This window comes from Borostomias antarcticus, assembly GCF_949987555.1.
Source record: "Borostomias antarcticus genome assembly, chromosome: 7".
In the NCBI taxonomy this organism is placed as follows: domain Eukaryota; kingdom Metazoa; phylum Chordata; class Actinopteri; order Stomiiformes; family Stomiidae; genus Borostomias; species Borostomias antarcticus.
Genome location: NC_140240.1, coordinates 1770685 through 1783184, shown reverse-complemented (window position 1 = coordinate 1783184; position 12500 = coordinate 1770685). Strand labels below are relative to the sequence as shown.

At 44.2% G+C, this 12500-nt stretch overlaps 2 protein-coding genes across 2 annotated transcripts in view; both read left to right on the top strand.

The window, feature by feature from the left end:
• Positions 1-4311, top strand: part of LOC311311003 (phosphatidylinositol 5-phosphate 4-kinase type-2 gamma-like) — a gene marked incomplete at both ends in the record, with an annotated part of 7598 nt that extends 3287 nt beyond the window's left edge. Inside the window, 8 exons of the mRNA XM_084440615.1 lie at positions 1-61; positions 543-692; positions 1389-1535; positions 2322-2360; positions 2831-2944; positions 3021-3294; positions 3872-3975; positions 4231-4311. The exon at positions 1-61 is cut by the window's left edge and continues 36 nt beyond it. Coding sequence (XP_084296741.1) covers positions 1-61; positions 543-692; positions 1389-1535; positions 2322-2360; positions 2831-2944; positions 3021-3294; positions 3872-3975; positions 4231-4311 — 970 coding nt within the window. The remainder of the gene's footprint in view (positions 62-542; positions 693-1388; positions 1536-2321; positions 2361-2830; positions 2945-3020; positions 3295-3871; positions 3976-4230) is intronic.
• A 1859-nt stretch (positions 4312-6170) lies between these two features.
• On the top strand, positions 6171-9480 carry LOC311311273 (G-protein coupled receptor 182-like; the record flags this gene model as incomplete). Its single annotated transcript, XM_084440953.1, has 4 exons — positions 6171-6196; positions 6755-6770; positions 7718-8005; positions 8677-9480. 4 exons carry the CDS (start codon positions 6171-6173, stop codon positions 9478-9480), a joined length of 1134 nt encoding a protein of 377 aa, XP_084297079.1.
• Positions 9481-12500: the final 3020 nt, after the last annotated feature.

Genomic DNA, 12500 nt, shown 5'->3' with positions numbered 1-12500 from the left:
TTGTCCACAGGTGTTCAGAAACCTCAGAGAGCGCTTCGGCATTGAGGATCAGGATTATCAGGTACATCATGAATAATACTGCTGTACATAGGTCAAGGTCAAGGTCAAGGTCAACTTTATTTATAAAGCACGTTTAAAATCAACCGAAGTTGCACCAAAGTGCTGTACAATATATAAAATAAACTAAAACAAAAAACAGAACATACAGGTTTAGGGTTACATACATACATACATACATACATACATACATACATACATACATACATACATACATACATACATACTGTACTGTACACCCTGACGCTTAGATGCTATTTGGAAGCTCGGTGGTTGTGTGAAGCCATCTTCTCTGCAGGTACCTAGCTTCTACCTGTGTTTCCTAGAAAAGGTTTCTGTGTGGATGTGGCCCTTTAACATTTTCATGGACTTTGCATAACATTTGCTTGAGCATCAGGTGATGTAAATATATATATTGTCGTATTGTTTATGCACTAACGCTACCCCTACCCTACCTACCCCTACCCCCTACCCCTCAATCACAGGTGTCTCTGGCTCGCAGTCCCCCAGTCAAGGATGTGGAGGGTCAGGGCGTGGGTCTGCTGTTGACGTCATACGACCGGACTCTGATCGTGAAGCAGATCTCCAGCGAGGAGGTGGAGGACATGCACAACATCCTCTCCGAATATCACCAGGTAAATGGTAAATGGACTGCACTTATATAGTGCTTATGTAAATGGTAACTGGACTGCACTTATATGGCGCTTTTCCACCTTAGCGGCACTCAAAGCGCTTTACAATGGCCTCTCATTCACCCATTCACACACCAATGGCGGTAGCTGCCATGCAAGGTGCTAACCTGCTCATTGGGAGCAATTGGGGAGTAGGTGTCTTGCTCAAGGACACTTCGACATGTGGACAGTCGGAGCAGGGATTGGAACCACTGACCCTTCGATCATTGAGGGACCCGCTCTACCAACTGAGCTACAGCCGCCCCTAGGTAGGGGTAGGGGAAGGGTTAGGGGACCACCAGGACCAGCAGCATCTCACCTACTGTACAGTACACCATCCCATGCTGAAAAACATAGGAGTTTTGTAGTGAATATCTACTGTACGTTCCTATGTTCTGAATGTATGTAGTGAATATCTACTGTACGTTCCCATGTTCTGAATGTATGTAGTGAATACTATAATACTGTACGTTCCTATGTTCTGAATGTATGTGGTGAATACTATAATACTGTACGTTCCTATGTTCTGAATGTATGTAGTGAATATCTACTGTACGTTCCCATGTTCTGAATGTATGTAGTGAATACTGTATGTACTGTACGTTCCTATGTTCTGAATGTATGTAGTGAATATCTACTGTACGTCCCCATGTTCTCCAGCACATTGTGACGTGTCACGGCAGCACGCTGCTGCCTCAGTTCCTGGGCATGTACCGGGTCACCGTGGAGAGCGAGGACACGTACCTCATCGTCATGAGGAACGTCTTCAGCCACAGGCTCCATGTGCACAGGAAGTATGACCTCAAGGTAGGGTGGAACCAAATCGAGATGAACATTTCACCTCACGATTACAGTGACCAAAATTATCACGGTTATTAGTATTATCGCGGTATTATAAAATGTGCTGAACATTTTTTTTAAACTACTGATACACACTGAAATCATTTCAATAAGTTTTATATTGAAAACCACAAATAAAATTAGCAGAACTATGCCCTTTTTGTTTGCATAAACATTAAAATAATGCATCTTGGAGACTGGTTTTAGTGAACATTTTATTGCGGTGTATCATTATACCAGTCATAATTAGAACCGCTAGAACCAAATTCTAGATCTGATTTCTACTTCCTGTTTAGCTTATTGCATACTGCCTGAGTCTCTGTGAAACCATAATTTGACATTGTCATGATTGTTTTTGATAATAATCTTTGGTACAGTAACACTTGACAATAGTTATACTCAGGGAGAGTGGAACCAATGTGGTTACAGGGACTGTGGACAATGTCTTCATCAAGACCCACACGGGTCGAAACGTTGTCACCTTTTACCTAATAAATAGTCCTGTTGAGTAGCTGTGTGCGGACCTCAACTTTACTTTACCAGATGTCATTTTGTCCTGCACCAGCGTGGTGGATGTGCTTGGCATACACTTTATTGTATTTCATTGACACATACAATATGAACCACTAGGGGGAACCTGAATGACATTGTGCTGTTCACAGTCTGCGACAATATAATGGTTGCCTGGTTGGTTGAAACTGTGGAGTGGAAGTATGGAGTGCTTTATACAGCAGGCATCTGTTCTGTTCTCAGGGCTCCCTGGTGTCTCGTTCAGCTAGTTTCAAAGAGAAGGTAAGATCAGAATCAGGACTGATTTACTATTTTTTGTGCCTATCATCACTTATTTGCACTTCATTGATGAGTCTTAGTTTGTTCAGATTTGTGACGGTCTGTCCTCTCCTGCTCTGTCTTGCTGTCCTCTCCTGCTCTGTCTTGCTGTCCTCTCCTGCTCTGTCCTGTCCTGTCCTCTCCTGCTCTGTCCTCTCCTGTTCTCTCTGTCCCCTCTCTCCTGCTCTGTCCTCTCTGTCCTCTCCTACTCTGTACTCTCCTGTCCTCTCTGTCCTGCTCTGTCCTGCTGCCCTCTCTGTCCTCTCCTGTCCTCTCTGTCCTCTCCTGTCCTCTCTGTCCTCTCTGTCCTGCTCTGTCCTCTCCTGCTCTGTCCTGCTCTGTCCTCTCCTGTCCTCTCCTGTCCTCTCTGTCCTCTCTGCCCTCTCCTGCTCTGTCCTCTCCTGTCCTCTCTGTCCCCTCTGTCCTGCTCTCAGGTGAAAGAGCTGCCCACTTATAAAGACGTGGACTTCAGAAACAACATGCAGAAGGTTTACGTGAGCGAGGAGCAGAAACAAAAGACCATGGACAAGCTGAACAGAGACGTAGAGGTGTGTGTGTGTGTGTGTGTGTGTGTGTGTGTGTGTGCGTGCGTATCTTCAAGGTGCCTCCATGTGTCCTCCTCAGTTCCTAGCTCATCTAAGGATCATGGACTACAGCCTCCTGCTGGGGATCCATGACGCAGAGAGGCAGGAGGAGGCGCAGGGGGAGGAGACGGAGGAGTCGTCCTGCGAGGAGGAAGAGGAGGAGGAGGAGAACGGCCTGGCCCTCGCTGCTGCTGGCCCGGCCTCCTACGGGGCCTCGCCTGAGGGCATCGCGGGCTACTTGAACTCCTTCAAGCCTCTGGGTCCGGGAGAGTTTGACCCCTATGTGGACGTGTACGCCATCCAGGGTGCAGAAGGTGAGAACATTCTAGAAAGACAGAGGGTACTGACCTCTGACCTGAGGAGGAGAGCAGCCAGCAAATATCCACTGTTGCGATGAACCTTTTTGGGGTCTTTTTAGTTAAAACTGTGATTCGTAGAACATGCATGTGTAGTGGCGCGGCGGTATAGCTCAGTTGGTAGAGCGGGTCGTTCAGTGATCGTAGGGTCGGTGGTTCGAATCCCGGCTCCTCCTGACTACCTGTCGAAGTGTCCTTGGGCAAGACACTGAACCCCAAATTGCTCCAATGAGCAGGCAATGGCGCTCCGGGCCAGTGTAACAACTGGATGGGGAGCGCGTTACAAATGCAGTACCTATACCTAGTGGACAGCCCTGATTTCCATGCAAAGCACACAGCATTTTAAATGGGAGAACGTAATGGAATATAGGACCTTATGCTATGTACTGTATATAGTGTAGCCTCAGATGTACAGTATCATTACAGTAGTACAGTACCAATACCACACTGATCAGACCAGACCCTCTGCCCAGTTACTCACCGCCCCCTCTCTCTCTCTCACACACACACACACACACACACACACACACCCTAGGTGCACCTCACAGGGAGGTCTATTTCCTGGGGTTGATTAATGTGCTGACCCAGTACGACACCAAGAAGAAAGCTGCTCACGCTGCCAAGACTGTCAAACATGGGGTGAGTGACACACACACACACACACACACACACACACACACACACATTCCACACCAGAGCCAAAACTCTGGTCAGAATGTGCATTAGTCCTACCTGGATATAGAACATACTGTATCGGTTTACTCATTGAATTTAATTTCTTTACCAATTTCAGTTGGTAACATATGTTCTAGATATTCAAATGCTAGTGTTGTTGTACATATGAATTCCTGACCATTTTATTGGTGGGAAATATGTGTGTCTGTGTGTCTCCAGGCTGGCGCAGAAATCTCTACCGTTCACCCAGAGCAGTATGCCAAACGCTTCCGCGAGTTCATCAGCAAGATCTTCGCCTAGCTCTCCCCAGCAGTACCCTTTCACAGTGACATCTTTATTACCACACGCATCTGTACATCTGATTCTAATGTGTTGCTTAATGCCATTCAGAATTTTATGAATTAAATTGGAAATTCTTTGTACATACTGACTACAGACGGCAATATATTTAGTGATTTCTTCGTATGTTTCTAAAGAGCTATTTATTTGGTGGAATATATTGAGAGGATTGTTGAAACTTTGGGCCTGGTGGAGGAAGTGAGATGAAGCCATGCGGCCACTGGAGTCTGGATCGGTGGAGTTTCTCTATGAGTGGAAGTTTGACAACCGGACAAACTTTGACAACCTTTCAACCATGTGGTGGGAGACAGAGCGCAACGTCTTTGAGATCAGGAGGACAGCAGGACTGACATGAGGACTATTTTGTGAGGGAAAAAGATTCGTCTAGTATTTTAGAAAAAATGATGATTGATGTGTAGAGTGACAATCATGTTTTTACACATAATTGCCTATATTTTGTTTGATTTCATTAAATCTTTCATAAAATTGTGAGTTAAATCCAGTGAAATGACAATCCCACCTCGTCTCAATTCCACTTCTTGTCTTCAAAAGGGGAAAGCAGAACCAGGTGGTCAGAATGTCCTATTGAATTATGGGAAATGACTACTAGACAGTGTAGAGAAATACACCCTGCTGCTGTTCCTAGAAATATGTTGGCAGTATTTCAATATAGCAGTCAGGCATTTGTGCAGCCAAAGTCTGTTCTTCCACAGGTTGCTTATCTATGATCTGAGTACCTTCAGTATGTCTGCTTGTGTGTGTGTTTGGATCTACAGTACCTTCAGTATGTCTGCTTGTGTGTGTGTGTTGTGATCTACAGTACCTTCAGTATGTCTGCTTGTGTGTGTGTGTTGTGATCTACAGTACCTTCAGTATGTCTGCTTGTGTATGTGTGTTGTGATCTACAGTACCTTCACTATGTCTGCTTGTGTATGTGTGTTGTGATCTACAGTACCTTCAGTATGTGTGCTTGTGTACAGTATGTGTGTTGTGATCTACAGTACCTTCAGTATGTCTGCTTGTGTGTGTGTGTTGTGATCTACAGTACCTTCAGTATGTCTGCTTGTGTGTGTGTGTTGTGATCTACAGTACCTTCAGTATGTCTGCTTGTGTGTGTGTTGTGATCTACAGTACCTTCAGTATATCTGCTTGTGTGTGTGTGTTTTGATCTACAGTACCTTCAGTATGTCTGCTTGTGTATGTGTGTTGTGATCTACATTACCTTCAGTATATCTGCTTGTGTATGTGTGTTTTGATCTACAGTACCTTCAGTATGTCTGCTTGTGTATGTGTGTTGTGATCTACAGTACCTTCAGTATGTCTGCTTGTGTATGTGTGTTGTGATCTACAGTACCTTCAGTATGTCTGCTTGTGTGTGTGTGTTGTGATCTACAGTACCTTCAGTATGTCTGCTTGTGTGTGTGTTGTGATCTACAGTACCTATAGTATGTCTGCTTGTGTATGTGTGTTGTGATCTACAGTACCTTCAGTATGTGTGCTTGTGTATGTGTGTTGTGATCTACAGTACCTTCAGTATGTCTGCTTGTGTGTGTGTGTTGTGAGCGTGCGTCTGTCTGTTTGTTTGTGAAAGGTTGTCAATGGAAATCTAAGTATCCAGTGCTGCAGAGGTCAGTGAGACTTCCTCAGCGTAAGGGTTAGGGGTCAGGGATGCTTCCAGGAGTGTAGTGTTCTCCTGAGCACACAGCAGGCGACCAGGGGTCAGAGGTTAATCTCTGTCCTCACCCTGCCCCTCGTAAATCTGCTGACACGTGTTCCTGTTCCTCTGGGGAAGATAAAGCGAACAGGCTAGCATTAGAACAATGGACATTGCTGAGTGGACACAGAGGTAGGAGAGGGTTGGAAAAGGTGAAGTGCACTTTTCCGAGAGTTTGAAACAAATCCAAGATAAATGTTCTCAGATACATACTTTTGTATGGCATAGGAAATGCCTTCCTCTCAAATCATCTCAGCTGCCAATGCTTGTGTGTGTTTTGTAAGTTGATCTAGAGGATAGACGTCTCGTTAGAAGAGCTATCTACAGGGCACAGGTTGTCTCAGTGGTTAAACGCATTTTCAAAAACTGAGGCCGGACTATTTTCCAAGTATCTATACATTTCCTCTTTTACGATCTGTTCATCCTCAGCTCCCCCCGCCTCCTCCCCCGAAGAGGATATCCTCTTCCCTCCTTTCTGGTTTGTGCTGATTCAGTGTATGTGTGTGTGTGTGGGTGTGTGTGTGTGTGTGTGCGCGTGTGTCTACAGGGACTATTCACATACATAAAGAGGCAGAGCAGAGAAAACCACCCAAAGACAGAGTTCTTGATCATTGTAAGTCTGTACGTTGCTCCCTTGTTCAACAGGGACAGTGTTGTGTATTCGTTCTACTGATCTCATCCTGTCTACAGACCTCTGCTGCCAAAGGTAAGTCTGCACCCCTCGAACCCTAACCCTCTCCCTCCATCAGCTTGTTCGATCATAATTGACATTCTCAGACGGACGCTCCTAGAGTGACAGCAGTTTTACAATGACTATGCTCTCTCCACCAGGGTCATGTAGACATAACTGAAATGAATTGTCTGTGCACTAATAGGCTATATCATTCTAGGTTTACAATGGAGAGAAATTGTAGCTAGGAAGAGTTTACGTTACTGTGCGTATGTACAGTAACACATTTATGTTACTGTAAAATAGAGAAATGAAATCTCAGCTGTAACAGTCAGTTCAATTCAGTCAGCTTAATAAAATCAGTGTGTGTGTGTGTGTGTGTCAGTTCAACTCATATCAGGTCACTGTCATGTCCAAGGAAAAGAAAGAAGACCATTTGTCTAATGTGTAGAACTTCACATGGATATAGCTCAGCTGTCTAATGTGTAGAACATCCCTGCCACATGGATATAACTCACAGTGTGTGGGCAGCACGGTGGCTCAGTGGTTATCACTGTCGCCTCACAGCAAGAAGGTCCTGGGTTCGAATCCCGGTCGTTCCAGGTCCTTTCTGTGTGGAGTTTGCATGTTCTCCCCGTGCCTGCGTGGGTTCCCTCCGGGTACTCCGGCTTCCCCCACCATCATAAAGACATGCAACGTATGAATGTGAATGAACGTTGGTGGTGGTCGGAGGGGCCGTAGGTGCTGATTGGCAGCCACGCTTCTGTCAGTCTGCCCCAGGGCAGCTGTAGCTACAGATGTAGCTTACCACCACCGGTATGACTGTGTCTGAATGAATACTGGACTCTGTAAAGCGCTCTGGGTAACATGAAGGGATATAGGATATAACTCGGCTATCGATTCACTGATAACTGGTAGCTGTCTTGTTTCCTACAGTAGTCTCCTGTAATGGTAATATACTGTTGCTGTGCTGTCTCCCACAGGCCATGGAGAACTTCTCCCTCCTTCATAACCACTCTTTCTTTTATCATGACAACGACACGGCCTGGTTCCTCTACGGTTGCCACCTGGACCTGGACACCTCATCGCGGCGCATCGCTCTGTTCCTGCTCTACCTTGCCTTCTTCATGTCGGGCCTGGCCCTCAACTCTGTGGTTTTGTGGGTCAACTGGCGCCGGAGAAAGACGCGCAACGGCGTGCTGTTCTGCGTACTCAACTTGGCCATCTCTGACCTGATGATGATGATGGTGGTGCCTTTCTTCATGCTGGGGGTAGGCAGTGAACTTGTACTTATCTCCATCTTACATGTTCTAATCTAATATTCTTCTAAGCAAGTTCTTGGTTTGAATGGTTTTCTGTGCACTAAGTTACTGAGGAAACTAACTAAGTAAGTTACTGGAAACTAATAGAATTAGGCAATAAACTACGAGAGGCCGTGGGTTATAGTGATTTTATAACAGCAAGGGGGCGTTGTTAAGCACGATACGAAGCGGCTAGGTGGGTTTTAGGCACTCCGCTTCGTGTCGTGCCTAACAACGCCCCCTAGCTGTTATAAAATCACTATAACACACGGCCTCGAGTGGTTTATTGCTTTTATACAACGGTTACTACATCTATTAGTGTAAAATAAACACAGCAATGTAAAATATTAAGATTTATTCAAAACGAAGCATCATTCCCTCAATTCCGCCAAGCAAAATAGTTCCCCTAACAAAAGACAATGCATTGGATCAAATGGGAGGCGCATTAATACTGAAAATGGAATGATATGCGGTCCCAGGTGTGTGTTACAAAGTATTTTAACACGGCTTCCAGCCAATCAGAATCAAGAACCAGAACTAACCGTTGTATAAGTGTATTTTAGTCACTGAGTTGCCAAACATGTCATAGAAATTGTATCTGCTTCTGTTCATTGAAGTGTATCTTGTGTGTTTTTCCTCAGGCTATAATGGACCATGTGTGGTTGTGGGGCCACTTCATGTGTAAATTCACCAACCTGTTTTTCGTGACTGCTTTCTACAGCAGCTCTCTCTTCCTGGCTTACATGACGGTGGAGCGCTACCTGGCCGTGGTGCGTGCGGGGCCGCGCCCCTGGGGCCCCACAGAGAGGCGCAGGAGAGCACTGCTGTGCGCGGCTCTGTGGATCCTGTCAGCTGCCATGGCCGTTATGGAGAGCTCCCACGTGCGCCTGCTGGAGTGGGATGAACCAGGGTGCTACTACTACCCGGAGCACAATTTCCTTAACTGGTTCATCTCCCTCACGTTATCGTCTTTGATCATTCAATTCCTGGGGCCGGGGGCCATCATTGTGACCTTTAACCTGCTGACCCTACGAGCAGTGCGAGCGTTCCCCCAGAGTCTACCCCGGAGGGATCTCTGGATGGTCCATGTTTACTCTCTGGTGTTCGTGCTGAGCTGGCTACCCTACCACATAGACACCATGCTCATGCTGGTGGACGACCTGGACCCCCGGCTGCTGTCCTGTAAGGAGGTGGAGTACATCTACTTCGCCTACGCCGTCGTCCAATGCCTGTCGCTCTTCCACTGCGTGGCCAATCCCATCCTCTACAACTTTCTCAGCAGGGGTTTCCGCAGCAACCTTATGGCAGCGGTGGCCCAGCACCTGCCAAGAGAGGCCGTTACGAGGGGCGGGGCTGAGAACCACGCTAATAGCGATGGAGGACGCACTAAGAAAGCACAAGAGATGAGTGACACCAACACTAGCCAATCAGGTGTGGAGTCTTAAGAGACAGTGAATCACTTTTGAGGAGGAAGCTAAGGTCCAGCTCCAACGTCGCCCCTAAACCCTCAAACCCTGAACCCTCACAGACTTCTTGACGTCACCTGGTAAAGTGGTTGAGTGCGAGAGGCTGCAAGGGGTCTAAATGGAATTAAAAAGGGATTGGAAAAAACTTGCAACATCACGTTACATTGATGCCAAAACATGTTTCTTAATATTGTGTGTTTTGGACTTTTTATTTTACATTTCAATTATACATAACGTTTTTCTTGTAGTTTTGGGTCAATTGGGGTAAATTTTACATAACGTTTTTCTTTTAATTTTGGGTCAAATCCCCTTTACATTATCACAACCCTTTGTGTTACCCTCAAAACATTTCTGTTCAACTTGTTGAAATCATTTCACAAACATACATTCACGCAAGAATGACAACCCTGATTTTTGCACCTCAGAACTATTTTCATATTCATGCTGTAATTCTCAATTCAAAGAAGACTGCACTGAGATGGATGATTGTCATGCAGCTTTTAACTGAGGAATCATATGATTTATGGCAGCAGTAATCTATGTAATTTAGAACCATAGCCTACTGTACATATTTTCAAACAAATCAAATTATACAAACCCATAGGGTTGATAACCTATATGAAGAGTTAATTTGCAAAAACAGATATGTGCATTTTGATACATTTTGATAAATCATTTTTTCAATCAAATGTCAACATTAAATATCAATTAAATAACAGTTTGATGGTTTTGATTACATAAAGAAGAGTCTTCTTTATTTAATCAAAACAACCCAACTGTAATTTAATTGATATTTAATGTTGACATTTGATTGAAAAAATTATTTATCAAAATGTATCAAAATGCACATATCTGTTTTTGCAAATGAACTCTTCACATGTAAAAATACTGAAACCCAAATAATTATTGTGCTACTTGTGCAGATAAGCAAGTCCAGCTGAAAACATATTTTGTTTTGTAACGTGAACGTCTGGTTGATCCATGCTTGTTTATTGGCTGCTCTTCAGGTAACCCCGTGTTGCACGTCACAACGATATAAACTCTGGGTAATTCCCTTAGGCAAAGAGTGCAGAAGTGCAGACCTACAGTATGGGGGCATCAAGGGCTTAAAATGATTGCCAGAGAGCCCTCATGTACTTGACAATTTGACGATGGGCCAGTCCTTAGCCCTCGCACACTTAGCAGGAACGCGCCTCAACGTCTGAGAGTCCCTAAAAGGTGGACATTGGGACTGGGCCTAAAACTCAACCAAACTGTGTCGGAATGTCGGGTTTGATGTCTCCCCAAAGAATGTACATAAAGGACTGGCCTTGAGGTCACTTCCTCTTCCGCTGCTATGCACTTCCTGTTTTTTTTTGGTTTCCTTGTTGCCATCGTTAAAAGCTCCACAGTTCCAGGGAAGTTCCAGGAAAGAGATATTTCCCATGTCCTGTCCTTTAAAGTATATATCTAAAACGACTGAGCATGTTCAACAGAGAACATAGCAGCAAACCTACTATACACACACAATACTTTTTTGTGTTCTGTGCCTGTTCAATAGAAGCGAGAGTTTCCCAAAGATTTAAGACATCAGCTTTAGATGTACATAGCGCAAGTGATTGTTATGATTGTAATACTGCTGTAACATTCTTGCTACAACTACAATAACTTTTACTTTGAAATTCATTAAAAGTGTTTTGTTAACTGTGACATTTGTTAACGGTGACATCTCTCTACATCTCGTCACATGGCCACAGAACCCGCCCACAAGAGCATCCAGTCATTAAACACAAACCAGGCTCATTTCTGTCCTTCTATTGAATCCACATGAATGGTCATGCTCCCTGGATCACTCGATACACGCACGCACACACACACGCACACACACACACACACACGCACACACGCACACACATACACACACACACACACAAAACAAAAAGATATATTATGAAATTTTTATTCTGTTGCTTTTTGTTGTATGATGTTTTCCCTTTCCTTCCACTTTGAGTGGATAAAAGTTTTACATTAAAATATGAAAAAAAAAATCTATAAATCAAGCACACAGGTGAAGGTTAGGGTTGAACATCACAGGTCGGACAGTAACTGTATTGATAGCTGACGCTCTATGAATCATTTACATAAAAATAAAAACACAAAATAGAAGCTTACATTACTTACACACATATAGCCATCAGATATATTCATTTCCAGGTATAAAAGACTATCATATTACGAAGGTTTATATTTTATGACCAAGATTCAAGCAACATACAGAGTAGTCCTCATGATACTGATATGGTCATCAGCAAACATTCTCATCACAAGGCCAATGGTCTACATTTCATACAACGTTTTCCTCAACAATAATGCACTCGTCCTTCCCTGTCTAAAAAAAAGGCTCCATCTATCTATCTATTAATATATCTACCTACCTATCTGTCTATATAATTTGTCTGTCTGTCTGTGGGAATAACAGTAGTTTTGGTTGAAAGCCCCTTGTTTTGGAGGCGTGGCAGTGCACCAAAACAGTCACCAAAACAGCAGAAACACTCCGTCTTGTGAATGTGACAAAAGAACTAAAGCAGGTTCTGGATAATAAATGTGGAGTGTTCAGGAATTCAGAATGCAACATTTGCAATACATTCACTTAAAAACAAAGGCATTTCATATATTCATACTTAAAAACCAAGGCATTTCATATATTCATACTTAAAACGGCATGTCTGGCAGTAACACTGTTGTTCTCGGACAAAGAGCTGCCACTCCAGAGGGTACATTCTCTTCCAGGCTTTATACACACCAGAACCAGAACCAGAACCAGAACCAGAACCAGAAACCAGAAACCAGAAACCAGAACCAGAACCAGAAACACCTCCATCATCGATACACAAACACACGTTACAAACCTCAGTCTTTGATGTCAAAATGATGCGAGGGAAATAGCTGAGTCACTCTGCAAAGAAAGATCACCAAACCGGTCACAGCTCTAAACCTCTGAACAGCTAGAGTAACAGAGT